General features: G+C 41.4%; 1 protein-coding gene across 5 annotated transcripts in view; it reads right to left on the minus strand.

Moving 5' to 3' along the window:
* Plcb4 (phospholipase C beta 4) overlaps positions 1-23,630 on the minus strand; it is a 359,286-nt gene that overhangs the window by 28,730 nt on the left and 306,926 nt on the right. For 3 of the 5 annotated variants that reach the window (XM_026788464.1, XM_026788462.1, XM_026788463.1), the window contains exons 20-30: positions 22,445-22,545; positions 19,210-19,245; positions 16,890-17,031; positions 16,180-16,264; positions 15,693-15,817; positions 13,602-13,653; positions 12,241-12,343; positions 10,997-11,161; positions 8,574-8,778; positions 1,430-1,518; positions 477-627 (exon numbers count right to left, since the gene is read on the minus strand). In XM_026788464.1, coding sequence (XP_026644265.1) covers positions 477-627; positions 1,430-1,518; positions 8,574-8,778; positions 10,997-11,161; positions 12,241-12,343; positions 13,602-13,653; positions 15,693-15,817; positions 16,180-16,264; positions 16,890-17,031; positions 19,210-19,245; positions 22,445-22,545 — 1,254 coding nt within the window. The remainder of the gene's footprint in view (positions 1-476; positions 628-1,429; positions 1,519-8,573; positions 8,779-10,996; positions 11,162-12,240; positions 12,344-13,601; positions 13,654-15,692; positions 15,818-16,179; positions 16,265-16,889; positions 17,032-19,209; positions 19,246-22,444; positions 22,546-23,630) is intronic. The other 2 variants (XM_026788465.1, XM_013353188.2) reach the window with 1 other exon arrangement.

Raw genomic sequence — 23,630 nt, forward strand, 5'->3', positions numbered from 1 at the left:
ACCGTTGTCTGGCCAAGAGAAAACCATTTGAAAATGGTCTTTAGAGGCCCATCTGATGGCTTTAAAAATAAACAGTCGAGCCAATCTCTACGTACAGGGAAATTATGTAGGACATTTGTGACTCTGCTGCTTCATGCATCCCCTGCCTGCCTTCTGGAAGACAGAGGGTATTAGTTATCTACCAGCATTGTCGCAGTAACGGCTCCTCTACCTTTGCCGCAAAAGGCACCGAAGTAAACACTGTACAGCTAAGGATAACTCAGTGTTTAGTTCAGGTGCTTGGCCTCCAGCCCATGAAGCACAAACAGTGATAGCCTGTTAAACTCTCAGGGAAGGAAATCAAGCAGCTTGTCCAGTAAGTCTGTCTTTGAGTCTCAAGTCAAATGAAAGTTGACAATTCCAAACGCCTCCATGAAGACTGTCTATAACGAAGCTAACACTGCGAAATTGACAAGGAGTCTAGCAGTACACCTCACCTTTCTTGGCTTCCTGGCCAGAGCCCAGGGCGGCCGTAGTGGTCGGTCTGAGCTCAGAGCTGCTCTGAGGGGTCACATTTGCTTTGGCTGGGTTGGCTTTGCCTTTCTTGTCATTTTTGGAAGTGTCACTGGGCACATCTGCTATGTCACTCTGCAACAGAAACATCTCTGGTGACTGGAATGCATGCAGCTAGAAGCATCTTCACTTTAATGAGAGCCTTCACCTTCTCAGTCTTCTACTATCTTTAAAGATCTTTATCTGAAGCTAGGCTGAGTGATGCTCACCTTTAATCTCAGCACTAAGGAGTCAGAGGCAGGGAGATCTTTATGAGTTCAAGGCCAGCCTGGTCAAGTTACGGAGTGAATTCCAGCTGAGGTGAAATCATGTGACCTTGTCCCAAACAAAACAAGAGAAGCTCTTTGACTAAGGGGACTAATTATGCTGGACAAAAAGATCCAGACAAGGACACACAATCCAACTCCTTTTCAAGCAGGACGTTTTCTAGCTGCTAGAGACTAGCTGAATATGCTCCAACCTGAGCAGTCTAGCAAAGGAACACTTAAACAGAAAAACAGACCTAGGGAATGCTGGAATGCGAAGACAAAGAGATGAGTATCTAGGAATAAATGCCACTTTGATTAACGCACTGAATTCAGTTATTGGGCATTTCATCCTTGATTATAATTCCTAATGGAGAGTCCCTATTTCATTTATAATGTAACAGGTATCCCCAGATGTCTCACTGGTGACTAAAAGGCTCTTTCTGATGGTGGCCACGTTTTATAAAATGTGCTGCCTTTTTGTAGCCCCTTCAAACTACTATTAGATTGATAAGCTTGGTTTTGAAAACCTTTGTAAACTTCCTCAATCACCTTTCTCTTGTTTTTCAGCCACTGTTTGGAAACAAAGCCCCCCCAAACCAGACCATCTTTAGCCCACAGTTTCCACTTACAGTTTCAATGCCCATAGCTCTCATTTGGTCGGCTCTCTTTTCCGTGATTGAAAGAAACTTCTTTGGGTCAGATAGAGCATCCACAATATCTGAAAAACAACCAGTGAACTATAAATGTTCTGTTGAAATAAACACACCAAGAAAATGCAGCTAAATTCTCAAGATGCGGTTGTGAAACACAGTTAGTTATAGATAACAAAAATAAGAAAAAGTGAGAGTCAGCACCTGGACAACTTTCTCTTCTCCCCCAAATGACAAGGCCAGGGTGTCGGGCTATCAGAATGAATTTCTAGGGATCCCATTTTTGGTTTTGGTTTTTTGAAGCAGAGTCTCAAGCTGTGTTTATTCTCCTAACTCACCTTCCAACTGCTGGAATCATAGACATGAGTCCCCGCGGCTAGCTGCCAGGGGATGCTGACTCATTTATTTGTACAAATTTAGCAAGATGATTAATGAGATGAGCCTAAGTTTTTCCTTCTGTAAGTTAGAGCTCCGAAGGCCTTCCCTGAACAGCTACTGGTGAACTCGAAGCAATGATGAACACAAGGACATGAGATATACAACCTAGACACTGAACAAACAGCCTGGGCCAGTACCATTCTAATATCAAAACCACATAAAGACACAATAAAAGAGAAAAACCACAGGCCAATATCTGATGAACATAGCTTCAAAAATGCTCCATTAAATATTAGCAAACAGAATACAGACATGCACCAACAAGATAATCACCATGATCACGTTGGCTTTATATTGAAATGCAGAGATGGTAAACAGATGCAAGTCAATAAATGTAATAAAGCATATAAATGGGCCTCAAGACAAAAATCACATGATAATCTCAATAGAGGCAAAAAAAGCCTTTGACAAAACCCAACATGTCATCATGATAAAAGTCCTAGAGAGAGAATGTCAGCCTAGAGGGAAGAGACATCAATATAATACAACCATATATGAGAAACCCACAGCCAAAAGCATCCTAAATGGAAAACACCTTGAAGTAATTACACTGAAGTCCAGAAAAGATAAGGCAGCCCCCATCCCCTCTCCTTTTCAACACTGTGTCTGAAGTACTCGCTAAAGCAATAAGAGAAGAAAAGTAAAAGGATGCAAATAGGGAAAGAAGTCAAACTATCCCCATCTGCAGATGATATGATTCTATATATTAAAGATCCCAAAACCTCTACCAGAAAACTTCTAAAAATGATAAACAAATTCAGCAATGTGGCAGAATACTAAATCAACTTGCACAGATAAATACCAATAACAAATGCACAGAGGAGGCAATCACTCACCCAATCACAATAACCTCAAGAAAAAAACAATATCCTGAAATCAGCTTAACCAAGGAAGTGATGGACCTCCACAAACAAACCTTTAAAATCTTTATAAAGAGGTGAGAAAGACAGAAGAAAAGAAAAACTTCCTGTAATCATGGATTGGTAGAATTAAGTGCAAAATCAACCATTTTACCAAAATCTATTTTCAGATTCAATGCAATCCCAATAAAAATCCCCATCTTAGTCTTTACAGAGGTACAAAACCTATGTTAGAACTCAAATGGAACCATCAGTGATGCTGGGCAGCAAAAACAACCCTGAGCAGAAGGAACAATGCTGGAGGGACTGCAATTCTAGACCTTAAGATATATCACAGGGCCTCAGTGGTAACAATAATATGGTTCTGGGACAAAAGGAGACATGTAGACCAATGGAGCAAAGCCAAAGACTGTTGGGGAATATTATTTGAAGGTGTGTGACTTTTGTTTATGCTTCATTTGTTTAACTCTGTGAAGCTGTGATTCTTTGCCTGTCTAAAACACCTGATGGTCCTAATAAAGAGCTAAACGGCCAGTAGTGAGGCAGGAGCAAGGATAGGGAGGCTGGCAGGCAGAGAATATAAATAGAAGGAGTACTATGGAAGAGGGATGAGAAACAAGAGAACAACGGGGAAGGATGCCAGCGGCCAGCCACCCAGCTACACGGTCAGACAGTGAGAAGAGGGGAAGTAAGATATACAGAAGTAAGAAAGATAACAGCCCAGAGAGAAAAGTAAGATGGGATAATTTAAGTCAAGAAAAGCTACTATAAAAAAGCCAAGCTAAGGTCAGGCATTATAATTAAGAATAAGCCTCTGACAGAGAAACCCTGTCTTGAAAAACCAAAAAAAAAAAAAAAAAAGAATAAGCCTGTGTGTGTGTGTGTGTGTGTGTGTGTGTGTGTGATTTATTTGGAAGTTGGTGACAGGCCCCCAAAAGAGTAAAAGCGTAAAGACTGAAACCACTGCCAGCAAAAGATCAGAACACGAGCACACATAATTTCAGCCCCGTGATTGCTGACAACGGTGTCAGAAACATAAGTGGGAAAAAGAAAGCGAAATTAGACCCACATCTATCACCTCACATACAACACTCGTGTCCCCAACTCCCTGTCTACACAAGTTTTAGAATGTGAAGTCACTTATAAGTAGGCTACTGGTATTAATTTCAGTTAAAGATAAAATTGGAATCATTCTGGATTAGCAGAGGGGTATCCTAAACTTAGTGTCAATGATGAGTGTCCTCCTATAAAGAAGAAAATCCAAAACTCATGGTGAGAGTTTTCTTTAAGAGAGTAGCTTCTGATAAGTCAACCAAGGTCCATAGGAAGCTCGCACATCCAAGGCTATCTGGACAGTACAAACTGTATTTGAAGAGTTTTAATAAAAGGAGGATTCAAAGTTGGATGAGTAGGGAAAGGGGTGGGTCTTGGAAGAGTTGGGGTAAGGTGGGTGAAAATAATCAAAACACACTGTACGACAGTGAACACCAAAACAGAAACCAGATCATGCCCACTAATATACACATTCTCCACTACACCAATGCGCGAAGCGGCACAAAGACCTGAGCAGGAGCTGAGCAGAAGGAGCCACTCTGACTGTGCATCAAAAACAAAAGCAAAAACATCTCTCCTTGGGTTCAGTGGTTAGAAGCACTTCTTGCTCTTGCAGAGGATCCAGGTTCAGTTTCCAGCACCCAAATAGTGGATTGCAACCATCTGTCTGTAACTCTAGCTCCAGGGGGTCTGATGCCTTCTTCTGACCATGCACACATGTTGGACACATACATGTAAACAAAGTACTCATACATATAAAATAAAATAAATCTTAAAAAAATACACCTTTTCTACTTCATAAGCTAGCCAATGTCGGGTGTTTAATTACAGTAAAGGGAAATAAAGCAAGAAACCACTATTAGTGTTATTCTTCTGTGCAGTTGAGTGATTGTATTTTAGTAGCGAGGGAAGCAATTTCAACAAAATCTCTACTTCTATTTCCTAAGGCTTGGGGTGGCAGAAAGGTGAGGAGGGAAACAGGGATTCGTGTGAATGGAAGAAAATCAGGGTTAAAAACTGAGCTGTGGACCTATCTGGTGCAGGAAAGAAGCTGGGTCAGCCAGAGTTCACGGTGTCTAAGAAGCAGTAGATACATATGGGGGCGGGTGGGGGAGGGGCTAATCATGAACAATCGCGCAGAGCTAGGTTTGTCATCTGTGGAAATCCACCACCACAGATAGCTGACCTGTAGGAGCCTGCCTGAGCCTAAGACTAGGGAAGGGCCCAAGCTTGGAAAAGACTCAAGAACATTTTCCATAGTTTTATATATATAAAAAAGATTCCGCCCACATGCTAGGACTGCAAATGAAAATACACTTAAAAGTCGTGCAGAACACAGCGCTGCGACACTGCCAACGCTCCCAGTTCAGAAACTTCGCAGTGGGTAGGAATTAAAAAGATTTCTGTTTCCTCCTCAGGATGCTGAACTGCTTAGGATATAATTATTTCCTATGCTGTTTTATGTAAAATACAGGGTAAGTTCGGGCGATGATCCTACAATCAACAGATTTTTCTTTAGGGTGCTAAAACTAAACAAAATGTCTACAAGCAGGGTGTGGTGGTACACACCTGCACTCTGAGCTACTTGGGATACTGAAGAAGGACAGTGCATGTTTAAGACCAGTTAAAGCAACTTAGAAAGACCCTGCCTGGAAAAATCTCCATGGTGCAATGCTTGTCTAGCATGTATGGGTAATAAAAAGAGTTGGGGGAAAGAAAGAGAGGGTAAGAAGAAGAAGGAGGAGGAGGAACGGAAGGAAGAGAGGAAAAAGGGAGGGAGCGAGGGAGGGAGGGAGGGAGGGAGGCAGGCAGTGAGGGCAGGGAAAGACTAGAGCAATTCACTCTGGACATAGGACTGATGAGTGACCCTTACTGCGTGTAAGCATCTCTCTCTGATGTCCACTCTATCATCTTATCTATTATAGAATAACCTTATCGTATGTACTTACAGAATGAACCACTGAGTTCACATAAACTGTCTTTAGCCATATAAACTTCTTTTTATTACGATTTTTTATAAGCATTAGTATTTTGCCTGTGTGAGGGTGCTGGGTCCCCTGGAACTGGAGTTACAGTTGTGAACTGCCATGTGGGTGCTGGGAATTGAATCCAGGTCCTCTGGAAGAGCAGTTAGTGCTCTTAACCACTGAGCCATCTCTCCAGCCCTAAAAGTTTTTTTTTTTATTTTTTTTAAGAGGCCAAATAAACTTCCAATGATGTATATAGCAACTTTCTTTTTGTTTCCTTGATGGTACAGTTTCATTTGAGCTTGTCCTTATGGAATAAAAGAGAACATCAAGATATTAGGGAACATGCCTGACTGCACAGGCACACTCTTAGATGTAAATGCAGGAGGTTAACTAGACACCAGACAAGAACACTGTGAAGTCAGGATCGGAAATTCAGAAAAAAAAGGCAATCTCCATATTCACCCTATGTTCTCCTTTGCGAAAACCACTAAATCTCCAGTGTCTTCCCTTGTTATCTCCACGTCTCTGAGATGACCAGAGGGCTAAGGATGCCATTGTTGAATATCAAATCTGAGATTAAGACGCTGACTGCAGAACCTCAGTCCTGAGATTCCCAGCAAACTGGTGGAAAGGCGGCGGGTTTGCACAATATTAAATGCTGGCCTGGCAGATGCCACATTACAAATGCAAACATTTCTCAGCACAGACCTGCGCACACCTACACCCTTGCAGATGGAGTCCACATTTTGAGGCTCTCTTTATTTAAGTGCTTGGCATAAACCAAGAGCTCAGCAAATGATTTTTTTCCCTTTTCTAATAAAACGGCTCATTTCCCAGGAAGAAATTAGAGTTTCATTTGAAATGTGGCCCATTGCAAAGGAAAAGCTTTAAAAAGTTTTTTTTTTTTTTATCAAATGGGTTTGTATAACATTTTCCACAATGTAATAAGTATTGATTGCCCTTTGATTTCTGTGTGTGTGTGTGTGCACGCACGCGTGAGTGTGTTCAAGTGTGCTGCATGCTTGTGTGGTGTGAGCTCATGTGTGGGCATCTCTGTATTTGTCCTGGGGCCACAGGGAGAGCAGCGGACTACTCCATCACCTCACCTTACAGCTTTGGGGCAAGTTCTCTCATTGAGTCTGCAGCTAGGATGGTGACCAGCAGGTCCTAGAGGTTCTCTTGTTTCCCTCCTCCACAGAGAGTTACAGAGCACCTGGGGCTATGGCCAGTTATGGCCAGCTATTATATGGATGCAGATGTGTGCAGCAAGCACTTTGACCCACTATCTCCACAGACCTGTTTTCTACCTCAAACATGGAATAGGATTCTTTCTGGCCTCCAGTCCACAGCTGTGCCTGTGCTGCTGGTCACTCTGGAGGGTGGTATGACCTGGACTGCAGCCTGAGAACACATCTGACAGACTCCTGTCTCGCTCCCTGACCCATTTTCCCAGCCCCATGGCCTTGCTCTAGCTGCTTTGATGGATTCCTTGTCTGTTTCTGTATGCTGATGCCTCCAATTTCTGCCTTTTTTTTTTAAATGACAAGCAAAGGGTACAAATAAAGAAATAATTCCTACCCATTCTGAGTGAAACTCTCCTGGCTTAGTTTACTTTTTGAACCTATAATCTATCATGTTATTAAAACTGAAGGTTAGTTACACAAAAGCTGCCCACCAGAGAAGCATGAATTCCTAAGAACAATAAACCACCCAACCTTATTCCCTCAATAAAATAATGTATAGTAAGGGAATTTCATTCTGTCAGTGGACATACACCCATATTCACGTACATTCTGTGTGGGTGTAGATGGGATTGATGTTTCTATGTGTCTAAGCATATATGTAACCATGCTGAAAGAGGCCAGAGGTTGACATGGGGTATTTTCCTCAATCACTCTTGATCTCATTTATTGAGACCAGAGTATTTGCTTCGAACAGAGAGCTTGCCAATCTGGCTAGCTTAGCTAGGCAGCATGCTTTGAGGGTCCCCAGTTTTACTTTTAGAGCACAGGAAGACTGCCATGATGATCTAGCATCACAAGCACCCACATTTTGAGCCTTGCTAAGTTATTCTCTGTATTATTAGGATGTGAGCTTTCCTAGAATGCTTAGAGGGAGGGAGACAGTCATACTACCTTCATTTTATTGATGAAGAAAAGTCAGAATGGTTCTACTGAGATTGCAAGGCCACCAGCCAACCACTTGGAACTGGGCCTTGAACCCCTGGCTAACATGATACAGCCATATGCTACCTGTTTCCTGTGATCCAGAGATGTCGAAGCTAAGAAGTTTTTCCCTTCCTTATAATGTTATACCAGCTTACTGGAGGCCATGTAGAGTTTACCTATGTAGTTGTAAGCAAAATCCTAGGACATGATCTAGTGTGGGTTCCTACCATTGATTGTCTTAGTAAAGGAGACACAGATCTTTTTTGTGAAAGTGAACTCTCTTATGGGTTTGCCAAGAAAATTCAAGCACATTAGTAACTGAGTTCAACAAATCTTTCAGTGATAATAACTGATAAGATACAGTCTCTTACAGTTGCTTTGCTCACTTTGATTGACAGTATCATAAATACTATATTCATAAAGCATTTGTAAGATGTTAAATAATGTATAATTACAATATTTTGAAATAATACCTGAGGAAATGTCACCTGCTTTCCTCAAAGCCACCAGCATTCTCAGCACAGAGAGGAAAACACATAGTCATTTTTATTGTTTTCAGGAATGGGCAAAATGATTCACAGTCTTGTGACATAGGACCTTGTCTGCATTATAGTCTGTATCAGATTTGTCTTACCTCCAAACCCATCAGGCACATATGTTTTAAGAACAATATTGCAGAAAATTGTTGGCAGTGATAATGGTTTGTTCCCCTCATTTCTTAGGGAGATGTGTCGGTAGCCTGCTTGGAGGCCATCCAAAGGAAGGATTCGCTGGCCAATCAGCTTGTTGTTGTCATCATACACCGCGATTCTCAGGACGGCCAGGTCAGGCAGGATCACCTGCAATTACAAGTTTGGACATTTCATTGTTTATTGTAATAAGGCTCCCAAGAACTATGACTCCAGGGTTTGGGAAAAAAGCAATACTGCTCCTTAAATGCCCCTTCATGATGAAACAAACCAATGAGCCACTTGCATTCCTAAATATTCAGCATAAGATTGGTGCCCAAGATACCAATAAGGCAATAGGGGCAGGTATTTTGGAAGTCACCTCCTTAAATATAGTAAATGAATAAATGTCAAAGACTGCAGCTCCAATTCTTGTCATTTTCCCCCATCTACACCCAACAAAAAAACAAGAGACCCAGAACAACTGAATGGTTTTTCTTATGTTAGAGTTCATCAGTGGAGCCTGGGCTTGCGACTCGACTTCTAGTCCTGTTTGTCTGCCACTTGGGCTACTTAGAGCATTTTGTTTTTCTTGGCTTTAAGAACATGAAGAGTGTTTTTGAGGGAACACTTCATGTATAAAACAAAATTCATGTGCTAATTTTCATTCTTCATGGGAAGGTAAGCCAGTCCGGCCACTATAGAAATCAGTATGGAGGGGCCTCAGAAAACCAGATGCATCACAGGACCTAGACACAGACTCCTGGCATTTACCCAAATGCCTCTAAGTGAACACGCCACAGAGGGGACTGGCACATGGGTGCTTACTGTAGCCCTGTTCATCATGGCTAAGTTACACACCAACCCAGATGTCCAAAAGCAGAGGACTGGAGCAAAAAAATGTGATAGACACACAGTGGACCTTTTCTCAGACACAGAGACAAAGCTATGTTGTTTACAGGAAATGAGGCAATGGTGATAATCACATTAAATGGAAAAAACTCAGCACTAGACAGACAAACATCATACACCTTTTCTCCTGTGTGTGTCCTAGACTTTACACAGACCCATGGAATTATGCTACACCTATATATATCCTGAAATGAGACAAGAAACTATCCAGGGAAACAAAGAGAAGTACGGGGAGAAGGAAAGGGGAGAAGAGGACAAAGGACCAGGGTGTGTGGTGCACATGATCAGCACACATTATATGTGTGCGTGGCAATGCCCCGAAGCAAGAGTCTACAGCGACAATTATAAAAATGACAAAGAAAACAAGCTGGATATTTGTTTATCAAAAAGGATACTGTCTGGGAAAAGTTTCTGACTTTCTACAAATGTGTGGGGATTATTCATTACAAGAAAGTATTTCTTCATGGCAGTAGTTGAGAAATGCAAGGGAAGGGAAAAGGCACAACACAACATTCTATGCTGCACTGTGACGGGAGAGAAATGACAGTGGGGATGGGAATCACGATAGTATTCCCATCACAGGCCATCCTCAGTTCACAGTGACCTGTTGTATCAGTGGATCTGGGAATCACAATAGTATTCCCATCACAGGGGAACCCCAGTTCAAAGTGACCTGCTGTATCAGTGGATCTGGGAATCACGATAGCATTCCCATCACAGGGGAACCCCAGTTCACAGTGACCTGTTGTATCAGTGGATCTGGGAATCACAATAGTATTCCCATCACAGGGGAACCCCAGTTCAAAGTGACCTGCTGTATCCGTGGATCTGGGAATAACAATAGCATTCCCATCACAGAAGAACCCCAGTTCACAGTGACCTGTTGCATCAGCCCTACTTTGGTTTCTCTCAGCCAGGCATTCTGTTCTAAAATAAGCAGTCCCTATCTTGTCAGGAAGGACCGAAAACTGATTCTATTTGTTTCATGACAAATGGATGAAGCAGAAACACCTGGAAAATCTGCGTCCAAAAGAGCAAGAAAACAGTTTTGCTTGACAACAAACCAGGCTAGGGAAATCACCAGCATGTTGGAGAGATCTCTGCCTGTGTGGAGGGTTTTCAAAGCATCCTTAACAGAGGAGATGAAAAAATGCCCACAAGAGAAGATGGCTGCTCGCTCTCAGGACCTGGCAGACAGAACTGGGAAAAAGACACTGAGGCCCTGAAAAATTACGTGCAAAAAAACAAAATCAAAACTGAGCAGTGGTGTTTCATTATTGAACACAGCACCCACCCACGTCACAAAACTGACCTTAGTTTTGTTGTAGCTTTCTGTCCAACCTTTGCACTACCAACCCTTCAGTGTGTGATGATAGCCACCATTACCTTGAGGTATATTCCTCTATCTTGTGGGTTCCATGTGGAAAATCAGCCTCTCTGGTTTCTGAGGAACAGTGACACACAGCTAATGCCCTACCTTCCGAAACACGAACGATTCTTCATTGTAAACTGGGTTGAGTCCATTGTTCATAACCATGCGAGTCCGGAATTCCTTCCGTATGGTGTCGGTAGGCAATCCATACATGTCTACTTCCACGTATGTGCCGATCTTCTTATCTGATAGGAACTGCCCTGATATAACCTGCAGTAACACAGACACAGGGTGGGTGAGCAGTGGCGTCTGTGTGAGCACTGGTGACAAACTGTAAGGAAGAGTTGAAAATTTTTGTTTGGGGAATTTTGATTAATATGAATATTTGATCTTTTCTCGGGAATTTTCCATATTAAAACAAAGCATTTTGGAGAAACTATTCTTTGAAAGTAAAAGTTATTAGGTAATATCCTCTAAATAAGTCCTGAAAAAAGAGCAGGAAATGAACACGCACAATATCTTATGACGAGGTCGTACCCTTAGCATGGTTTTATCACCCAAGTCTCCAGATCTGTGCAAAGAAGCAAAGGCTGTGAATATGCCCCAAGATTGGTTCTGGGCTCCTATAAGGCTATAAACTAACTCCTGAACTCTTCTAGAAGTCTTGAAAAGAAATACAGCAGAAGAAAATCAGTTCTAGACTCGGCCTGCTAGTGGCTAGCAATGAGAGTTGTTCAATTGTAGAGATCAGTATTAAATTTTATCTACCTTAAAGCTGGGAGTAACTTTATTTACATTTACTTTCCAAACAAGTATGCCATTTATTTATTTATTTATTTATTTATTTATTTATTTATTTATTTATCATTTTATCTAATTTTGAAACAGCTTTTTGAAGTATAATCAATACATGCTAAACTATATGCATTTAATTATATAATAAAATCAATTTTTCAGATATGGACACGTCTTTAAAACCACAGTGAGGGAAACAAGCATTTATAGCACTTCCATGTGTAGCTTTTTTGTGCTCTATGATAATCTGCCCCTTTCATCAGTGTCCAGAAACAAGTATTGATTTGCTTCCTGTCATCATAGCTTACTTATATTTTTATAAGAATTCTATATGAATGCAATCAGGTGAGAGATTCTTTCTGGATGGTGGATTTCACTTAAAGTTGCTCATAAATTTAGTAGTGAAAACTCGGAATACAGCAGAAATTAAGTCCACATTGAGAACTACGTACAATTCTTACAACGTGATGCTAAACATTTTGACTCTCATTTTCTTCTGGGTGTGTTTGTACGTGGATGTGCGTTTGCAGAGTCTGTGATGAGCAGGGGCATACCTGTACTGAGCATGTGGCTGCAATAACCCCATCCACAGGGGTTTCAGAGAAGGGATCAAACGTCCGGTCAGGCCGCCTCATGAAATCTGGCTTGAGAAGGTACCTGGCAGGACAGAGGCACAGGTGTTTATTCTACTGGTAGCTTGCACAATGGCTTAAATACCAGACACGTCCTTTCTCTCTTCCATAACTCAGGAGCTAGACTTTCAGGCAGATTCTATGGATTAAAGACAATGGCCGTGACCTTTGGGGACTCCTGAAAAGCAAACACTAGGCAGCCAACACAGGCCACATGTGCTGTGTCAAAGACGAGAAGACTGTTTCTTTGCTTGATCAACGGAGAGTGTACTGACAGAGCTGTCTCCTTTGACCAAAGGTTTGGTTGGTTCCTGAGTCCTTTTCCATTTGGCTAAATGTTAGTCTCCTTTCCTTATAGAATGCATGCTGAACAAGACTCCTGCACAGATTCCTCAGGATAGGTAAGCTGTTGGTGGTGGATGGGCACTCTGGCAAGACATTATCTGTCACACAGGCACAGGAACGGAGTGTGCAGAAGGGGGAGTTGTTTCTAATGCACAACTGTTGAAAGCCTGTTATCTCGCCTTGTTTTCCATGGTTGGGATTAAAGTATGCCACTACTCAAGTCACCACAAAGAACTCCTAGACAGCATCACCACTGGACGGCACGGGATTCCTGTGCATCCATCTAAGGGCCACTGGGCTCTGATCTTGGCTGATCTTTTAATCATTGCAGAATCTGAGTTCTGTACTTTCATTTAACTTCAGAAGAATTAACATTTCCTATTCTGCTACTGGGTTCACAGATTTTTAAGTGTTATTTAGGTAAAATAGAACAACATTCACATCATTATATAACCGCTATTTATAAGCCTGCAAGAGAATCCAGAGAGGATGAACATTTATTTCCGGAAGAATTAAATTCAACTTTACACCCACAGCTTCATTTGAAATGAAATTTGCTTCATTGCTATATTCCTCGGCAAGAAAGCTATACATATTTGATGCCCACATCTCTGGTTAATGCCCGGATGAGCATGCCCCACTGCCTATTTCAGACACAAAAATATCCGCTATTGAATTTAGAATGAAACGATCCAACTCTTGAGTATATGTGAGGGACTGCATAGTTTGTGGTTAAAAGAAAACCAGCTTAACAACATGAGACAGATCAAAGTTGTATATTTGTAAATATAATCTATCCAGAGACTTCACTTATTTCTATTTCCGCTTCAGAACCAGCATATATTCAGCTGTTCCTAGTTTAAAATGACATAGTTTCATTAAAGCTAAAGCAGGGTGTCCTGAAAGTAGCTGGTAACGGTTTAAATAATATTACTCACCCGCAGGATCCATTATACTCAAATTTTCCCTGATTCAGTTGCATCGCTAAATCTGTCAAAAGACAAACATAATTTAGGATCTCATCTCCCTGGATAAAGAAGGTCCTGACAGGGTAACTGGGAACAATGGAAGCCATATTATTCCCAGGTTCAGAAGACTGCCACTGGCTTAGTTTAGGGCCCATGGCTCTCTTCCAAGTTGAAATGACCTCATATTTGATTTAAATTACATACTGAGTATGTTTTCCTAAAGGTCACCCTAGAACTGCTCTGGGTACAGGAGTCAGATGATGTTTAGTTGATGCCAAGAGTAGAGATGTACAAGCTGCTGCAGTTAGGGAATGGCAGCAACTCAGTGGCACAGGGGGCAAGGATGCTAGAGCCACCAGAGGGCTATTAAGAACATAAAACATGATTAAAAGGAACATAAAATCATCTGGCTAAGCATCCCATAAAATTTGACGGCTTATCTGTATGAGACCTAAAATTCTTCTCATAGGGGTACCTCTCATGGGAGGGCCTGAATTAAAATTTTTCTCTTGTACACAGAGAAACTTTTGCTTTATTTTCTCATAATTAAACACAAACGTTCTTCTCAGAATAAAATACACGGTTGCTCAAAACATGAACTGCTTTAGGAGCATGCTGTCCCTCATTGTGAGTTCATGGGCTTCTTAGACCACAGCTTGAGTCACTGGTAAGGAAAAGCAGTGGCATCATTTTGTTTCAATCCTGATGATGATAATGATGATGATGATGATGATGATGATGATGATGATGATGATGATAATAATAATAGTAGTAGTAGTAATAATAATAATAATATGAGAGATTCTATCAGGACCTGCATCCAGACTCTTCTAAGAGAGGACTGTTGGGATTCTAAGCAGGGATGTATTTTTAAGAAACTCTGGCCACCAGGGAGGTTCTCCCGGAGGTAAGAAACACAGCCAGCTCATGTTCATGCCAAAGGGAGGCAGGTGAGCCCGGATCAAGGAGAGGAAGTTGCACAGGGGTCCTCAGAGGAGATGCCAGAGAAAAGGAAGGAAATGGCTCCAGTGCTGGCAAGTATTGGGAGGTGTCCTCTTAAAGCAAGGGACTATGTATTTTACTTTTATCTTTGTTTCAACCAATTTTTTAAAATTTATTTATTTATTATGTATACAATATTCTGTCTGTATGCCTGAAGGCCAGAAGAGGGCGCCAGACCTCCTTACAGATGGTTGTGAGCCACCATGTGGTTGCTGGGAATTGAACTCAGGACCTTTGGAAGAGCAGGCAATGCTCTTAACCACTGAGCCATCTCTCCAGCCCTGTTTCAACCAATTTTAAAATCTATGCCGAAGAATGTATCATATAAAGTAAACATGGTTTGTGCCCTTGGTCTATTTTTGTGTCTATTGTTATTTCACTGTCTGTAGTCACAGGATTATGACCAGAGGCTCCTAAGCAAACTTCAGAAATCTGTACCTTTATCAAAAGTTACTCCTTTTAGGGAAAGAAGAAAAAGGGTCACTGTGTATTGGAGAGCTGTCCACAAATATACTTTGGAGGACCACATTACAGCTCAGCACCTGGGACAACATCTAGCCCTTCGTGCTGCATCTTATGATGTAGAGCTTATGGTGTAAGTCTGTGATGTCATGGTGAAATGCTACCACCATCAACGTTTGCTGAATGGCCACAGTGGCCAGAGCACTTTCCCAAGGCGGAAGAAAAATCTCAGTTACCACACAAAGACACGCACACTCTTCTCACCAAATTCCATCTAGAAACAAAGACACAACCTTGACCCATAAGGAAGAATAATTAGAAATATTTTAGAATTGGAACTACCATTTGGCATCTTAGTCATGGCATTGATGAAAGAGATTAAATTGAAATATTATCTTTTATTATGGCTTCAATGGGGTTTTAATGTTTTGCCATAATATAAAGCCAAGAAAACAATGTTTTGCCACATGAGAGCTTCTAAAAATTAAATAAAAAAATAAAAAAGGAAAAACTGCCTCAAGCGAATGGAGGCAGCTGCAAGGCTGCCCCGTCCCAGTGTTCTTGTGGAATTTGGGGTCACTGGACATTAGCTCCTACCTGGGGTTTGATAGTTCAGTGAAACCATCTGGCAACCAGCGTTCCAGAAAATCTGAGGCATGTAATTACTGGAATCAACTCGGCCTCCCTTGGGGTAAATGCGGCTCATTTGTCGCTTATTGTAACTGGGTAACTTATTAAGGAAATCCAGCAGCAGCCTAGACAGACATAACAAAGAACTAACACAGTGGAGGTGTGGGACAACAATGACACACAGGTAGATAGCACAAGACAATTCCCATTATCAATGGTACTCAGAGGAAGATCACAGTCGCAGTGTGGAGTCTAGAAATTATTCACATCCAGGGAGGTCGCCACAGCTGCCAGGGTCTTCTTTCACACACGTAATTTTATCAGCGTGACAATAAAAATTATACAAAAACCCTAAATATTAAAATTACAAATAGCTGCTAATCTCTTGTAAAGCCCCCTGCTGCTCCTAAGGAGTACCATCCATCCATCCATCCCATTTAGTACATTAGGATACTTTACAAATTCAATCGCGTGTGTCTTCAAGTAGCCAAGGCCAACTGACTCGTTAAAAGAAGACATGTTATAGTGAATATTGCGCTCTGTAAAAGAAAAACAAAGATATACTCAGAAACTCAGTCACCGAACCCCTAAGAAAGCAAGCAGATGATACAATCACACCCTGAGCCTTACACCCCAAATCAGGAATTGTTTGTGGCCTAGTGTACACATCTGTGCCAGTTGCTCTGAGTTTCATTAGCACTCTGTGCAAATGGTGAATTAAATGTATAATAATTAAACAAACGATATGTACCTCAGTCACTGCTGAGATATGTAGTTGTTGAGAATAATGGAGGAAGATAATGATAGTCATCTTGGAATAGATGTTACGTGCCGCAGAATATCAAATCTCATTCCCCCTATCTCAAGGCTACACTGTACCCACTGGCTAACTTTGCTTTCCTGCAGTCAGAGATTACACAATATACACACACAGGAATCAAGATGGATACCGGGCTTCTTAAGTATTGCTAATATAATTTGCCATAACAAAGTAAATAAAGAAGCCCATGAAAGCTTATGGAAAGCTACAAGCTCACAAGTCATGGTCTTCCACAGCCACCTTGTGGCTGATGCAGAGAACCACAGCACAGTGAGTCAGGCGAGAGCCAGTCAGTGTAACAGAGAAGCAGGCAGAAAGCTATTGCATTTAACCTGTAGTGTTACCTTCAGCCACATGGAAACCTTGAAACTTCACAGGCTGCGCGTAGTTGATCATTGTGGACAAGTATGGATGGATATTCGTGGTAGCACCTACGTATTTATAAGATGCCATCCATGCCTGCTCATCTTCTACAGTGACCAGGCCCTGTGAACACAAAAACACGCCAGTTTAAGTTGATGGCTTCAAGGTGGACTCATAGATTTTGCCTTAGGCATTAGAGAACATTTGCATATACGCAGATTCAAATGTAAAAGACCTTGCTGCTCTCTTAAAGATTAAAATGCATAGGTCTACTTAATGCAGAAGGAGGTAGCCGGAAGACAATCATCTTATCTGTTAGATTTTTTTCAAAGGGCTTCAGAATATTCAAGAGACTGTACTGGGGTCTCACGGCAACACTGACAATGGTAGTCATATCACCATTCAAACTGATGCACAAAGCTCAAAATGAGTGACTATCCAGCATTTGGTGTACATCACATCACCCATAGGCTATGTAGCCACAAACACTTGGGTCCCACTGGAAGAGAGTGCCAGGGGAGGCCCAAATGTTTGCCCTGCCATAACCAGTTTTCAGGCATTGACAGAGGGGTGCTGGAGATCACCCTTTACAGCAGAACTCTTCTAGGACCTTCAGTACACATATACATGGTTTGGGTGTTTTTATTGAAGTGTTTATTCATAAAAGAACTTGATAACTTGCTATATAGGATGCATTGCTTTGTACAGAGAAAAACAAATTCAACTACTTTATTTCTTTCTTTTTTTTTTTTTTTTTTTTGGTTTTTCGAGACAGGGTTTCTCTGTGGCTTTGGAGCCTGTCCTGGCACTAGCTCTGTAGACCAGGCTGGTCTCGAACTCACAGAGATCCGCCTGCCTCTGCCTCCCGAGTGCTGGGATTAAAGGCGTGCGCCACCACCGCCCGGCCAACTACTTTATTTCTTAAGAGTGCAAAGCAAAATGAACACAATCAACAACAACAAAATAACGTCCCACAAGTGGCCAGGTTTTTCTTGTTGTTATTGTTGTTGTTGAGAACTCTGGAGTTATTCTCCTTGAGGAGACTCAACCTAGGAAGAGAAATAGCTTATGTACAGAATGAGTAAGCAATGGTCAGTAAGATTATGTTTTTATCTTCACTAATGACTTAATCTTTGAGTCTTTTACCTGCGTTCACCTATAAAAGCCTGTGATAGGTCATGTAAACATACAACTTGCTTTTGTTTCCATCTTTTTCCATATAGGCCCCCAACTCCAGTCCCTAGTATTTCATGCTTATAACCCCAGTACTATATGCTGGAACCATGACGGATTCCTGATTTGTTGCCTGTGGGGTCCTATTGCATTTGGACTGAACCCTTCCTTCTCTTCCTTTTGAACCTGAAGGATTATGGAACTTATCACTTGTATCATGAAAATCCCCACTAGTCACGGGACAAGACTAAAGCTCTGCAGAGGAAAATCATTCAGTTAACACATGGCAAGCATCTAATGTGTCCGTCTGTGTATGGCTCGATGTATCATCTAATGAAAAGCCAGTCAGGCTAGGGACAGAGGGTCCTCAGAAACACAGAAAGGTGTTCCTGAGTGCTAAAGAGTTAGGGAATAGGAAGAAAACATGTCACTCCAAATGCAACAGGGCCCCACACACAGCAAGGCAGGATTTCCTGTGCTCTGAATTATGACTGAGAAGCCAGGAACAAGGCAATTTTGTCTCTGTGATTGCCATCAGTCTCCACATTATATAATAAAACACATGCATAAATTTGAACACGGCAAACCTTGAGGAGGATAAAAGAAAATTAAAACACAATATACTTTATTTTCACAATAAGGCCAGTGTCTGCTACCACTGAATGAAGACCCTGTAAGATATACAGTGTGAAGCTAGTCTTTCAGAATGTCGGCAGTATCAGAACCGATATTACTTTTCTTCTATGCTATGGTATGGCTCTGCTGCACTACAGGTCGTTTCTATTTTCATGTTTAATATGCTAATAATTATGTAACTTTCTTCTTTGGCTGAAATCTCATTACACACAAGGAAATACCTTATAGTATTAAATACCTACTTTTAGGGAAATTGGCTTACCTACCTTAGTTACGTTTTAAATCAGATTTAACGGTTTAATTGCTATTATTTTTTTCCTTTGAACTCATATAACTAGATGACTCAGACATGTCACTATTATACCTGTAAACACGACCCCTGACATTGCATGGGCTAGGAAGATTATCAACACCTAGTAGAAGATGCTAAGTATAAGAAGGCCACATGTGGGTGTTTCCTAATAAACAAATGCTTGAGAAGTCTTCGGTTACCTTTTTGTTGTTTTCATGTTCAAGGTCATCTGAGGTCTAAATTAGAGAAAGAAAATGATTTGTTTACCTCTCTAACGGGCAAATTTCCAAACTCATTAGCCCATACTTATGTAAGTAAGCATATGTAAACTTGTTATTCTATTTATTTGTTTATATGATAAATTATTAATGCTATAAAGCCATCATCATCAAAATCAAATACTGCAGATATGCTAAGATTGCTGCCCTATACTTTGGAAGTTCTAATGTTGACACTTCCCTGCTCTGTTGACAGTCCTCACTTAGACACTTCATCATAACATTTTCACTGAGGATTATGGCATGAAGACTGAAAATGGATTACCAATGTGGCCACCTTCCCTTACATGTAAAGGGAAGCACAAATGGGCATTTTCAGTAAGCCAGCATTCACGTTTGTGACCCTGCCATGAACTCAATGTTTGTAGCCCCACCAAAACCATATGTGGTGAAACCCTAATTCGTGTGACAGATTACTGATGATCCCCAACTTAAATGATGGCTTGATTTATGGTTTTTTTGTTTGTTTTATGAGGGTGTGAAGTGATAGTCATCCAGTGGAAACTATTTTCAGTTTGATCATTTCTTGGCTAAGGATATACCGTTTGGTGTCCTCTTGTGATGTAGGACAGTGGCTCCTTGTCAGCCACATAATCCCAAGGGTAAATGGCCAGAACTCTACAGTAAACTATGTTGCTGAGCTATACTGTTCAACCAGTTAAGTGTAACAGATGCATTTTTAATTTATGTTTTCACCTTTTAGGATGAATTTATCATAATCATATTGTAAGTCAAGACACGTCATAATTTGCAGACGGGGCCTATGGGAGGTAATTGGGTCACAGGGTAAAGTCTTCACAGTAGGGTTAGTGTTCTCATGAGTGATGCTAAGAAAAACCTTACTTACTTTCCCATTTTCTTTCCACAGTGGGAAGATATGCCGGCCAAGAGAGTTTTCAAGAACATATTGGTTGGAACCATGACCTTGGCATCCAACCCAGAAAGCACCAAGAAATAAATTTTAGGTATCTGAACCAACCAGTCAGATAGTTTTGTTATACTAGCCTAGGCTAAGACAGGACGGATGAGGAAACATTCTCGGGTCTTAGTGGCCATCTGTATTCTCAAAATACTCACAATTCCCTATGATCAGAAATGGATACCATTTCTTTGACTTTTCTATCAGACAAAAATAAATAAATCTATCTTCCTACCATCAAACCCTCCTATCTACATCTTTGCTCATCTTCTTAAGGAGTTCCCAGGCAGCTGGTACTTCTCTCTCTCTCTCTCTTGCAATACCAGTGACTCCCTTTCCATAGCACTAAACATCATTCGGATTCTAAAAGAGCATCCCTTCCCTACCTCCCATTTCTTTCAGGCACCAGCCCATCACTTGTTCCTTTCAAGGCAAAGCTCTCAAAGGCAGAGACAATGCCCACTGCTTCCTGCCTGTCTGCTCCACTGTTCCCTTTACTCCAAGCATGCTACTGAAACTTCTCTACGACTTCCCAAAGACCTTCATGCTACCAATCTAGAAGTCTCCGCAGCCAATCACTCAATAGCATTCAAAGCTCAGAACTGTCCTCTTCCCTTTGGTTGGCTGTTGGCAAACCCTGTTTTTCCTTCCTGCTTCCTCTCCTGTGAGCATGTGTTTGACTAGGACTCCACTTGGGCCTTCTTTTTCATCTCTCATGACTCATCTCTGCTATTTCCAGGACTTCAAACATTATCTCTAAAACTTCCATCTCTTGCTCAACGTCTCTTCTAAATGCAGGTGCTGGTTGCATGAGTGATGATGAGAATGAAAGAAATGCAGCATGGCAGAACTATACCACGTGGATAAGGCTACCATGAACGAGGAACCACTGCAAGTTCATTTAGTCTTTGGAGAGTACCTGATGAAACAGGCATTAATACCCGCATTTTTCAGGTAAGGAAGCGAAGGCAGAGAGAGGTTAAATAACTTACCCAAGGTTAAACAGGACATGAGGCCAGGGAATCAATTCTTCTCTTGGTACTTCCACTGCAAACATCTCCAGTTGTCTGTCCCATTTGAAACTGGGGAATCCTGTCTCATGCAGCATTCCCACTCCAGTAAGTGGTACCACTACCCTGTTCCTCTAACAAGGACTCCGGGAGGTCATCTTGCTTCTCATTCCTTCACCTTTACCATTGCTTATGTTCTTGATATGCCTTGGAACATTCTCTCCTCTCCCTTTCTAGTTCATTCACTAGGGGCTGTCTCTGACCAATTAAAAGCCCAGCCTCAATATTTTCCACACTTCTGCCCCTGCTTCCCTTTAAAGGAGAGTCCACAAAGGGACTATCAAAGTCTTCTATTAGATCACACTCCCTCCCCCTTTTAAAGTTTTGTGTGAAACAAATTATGTTTCACCTAAGTTTTGAATTTCTCATAGAAACTTGCAAACTGCTAGAGCATTGAATTTGCTGCTAGCGCGTCTCTGCTTCTTTCTCCCCATCCTTCACTCTACCTCACTCACGTCGTCTCTGCTCTTACTGCTGTCCTTCTGCGTGAGATTCCACTCTCCATTTCTCTGTGGAGTGAACTTATCTTTCCCTCCTGGGATCTGGGCTCCTCCTTCCTGTCGCTGCATTCTCTCACTATTCTCCACTTTCGTACTTGTGTCTAGTTTAATGATAGTACTAGCCACACACTGACTCATACAGTTACTTGACTCTTCACTCTCTATTTCCCACCCCTTCTCCTAAACAATCAGAGACCTACAGAAGCTACAAAAAGGCAAAATGAAAGTGTGTTCTGATCTGTTTATGACAGAGTGACCTACGCTGGGCACCTACCTAATAACATCCTTCCCGACCTTAATGGGTGGGAACTTTCTATACTTCCGTCAGGATGGTTTTCTCACCAGCCGGACCAGCTCGGTACCGAGGCCTGATTTGGAATGCTCGGGATTTATTCTCCTAATGGTTCCAGCAGGCTAACCTTTGGGTCTGAGATACAGTTTCCCTACCCACCAAGTATACTCAGTAAATGGTGGTATTTATAAATGCCTGACCAAAATGGGGAGTGGGCAGTAGAGTCCAATCCTGCTCACACAGCAGAGAGTTTTGCCCTATATAATTAGAGGGAAGGCACGATATCTGATTCTGCCGTGGCTGTTACAGCCCCAAAATTCCACAAAAAACTGTCACCCTTAAAAATCAGGAAGAATAGGGACGCAAAGCCTCTGACCTTCTTGACGCTGTTGGCAACTGCTTCCTTGTGACTGAAGTCATCAGCAGACAGTTCACTTCCAAATTTGTACTCAGGGTGGGCTTCTTCTTCTTGATCAGCTGTGTAACAGACAGGGAAAAAAACTATGAAGTCAACCTACTCCCAATGCTGCTTAACAGACAGGAAAACAAGCAAAAACTATGAAGTCCCAAACAGTCAGGCCCTGGCCTATAAGCCCTGGCAAACACGAGAGAAAGCTCCCATGACCTACAGCATCTAGGATTTGGGAACCACCTGCCACCACTATGGAGTCTCTGCTTCATCTACAGGTGCACTAAAGAATGAACGCACTTATTTTACTGGGCTATATGATAGCAAGGAAGTAACACAAGCTGCCTGTACCATAGCTGGTATACAACAGTATAGTTATTATTAATGTTTTTCTTGTTAATTTATTCTATTATTTCGGCACTTTGTCTTATTGGATTATAGATCAGTAATTGCCGTACAAGCTTTTAGTTATCTTCTTCGAAACTTAAGATGCATCAAAGAACTAGTTTTTCTTAATATTCCTTTTCTAAATTTTAAGACTACTGTTGACATATATATGTAATAATGTATATACATATATCAATACTTTATTTAAATATCATTTTGCATTAATTTAAAAAAATTTAAAAATACAACTATTCCACACTGTATATTGAAAAGACAGTTGCATTGATATCTGTCACTTACCTGCTCTCCTGAGCATGGGCAGCCCTAAGATTGCTTTGACAAATGAGGTAGAGACAAAGTGATACACCAGCTCCATGCATAACTCTTAAATAATATAACAGGCTCCTACTTCCTGCATCTAGGGCTGAGGTTCTTGGATTCTATAATTTAGTCAATGTGTTGTGAGATACTGAAACTACTATAGAGGCCACAAGGGGATACTCTGCTCAAGAGACCGAGCTAAGCTCCACAGATAGCTAAACCTATGAGCAACCTTGTCTAACTTGTCTATAAATCTTAAAATAATGCCAGCTCCAGATGTTCACCTGCATGCAACTGTATGAAAAACCCAAGGAAAAACAGCCAAATGAACCCCTGTGGCTCACAAAATCATGGGAGGTAACTATAAGCCACAGGCTCGAGCCTCCAAATTTGGATGGTGCAATGTAAGATACAACCATGATAGGAACTAACTGAATGATACTAG

The sequence above is a fragment of the Microtus ochrogaster genome, unplaced genomic scaffold (genome assembly GCF_000317375.1).
Source record: "Microtus ochrogaster isolate Prairie Vole_2 unplaced genomic scaffold, MicOch1.0 UNK3, whole genome shotgun sequence".
Lineage (NCBI taxonomy): Eukaryota > Metazoa > Chordata > Mammalia > Rodentia > Cricetidae > Microtus > Microtus ochrogaster.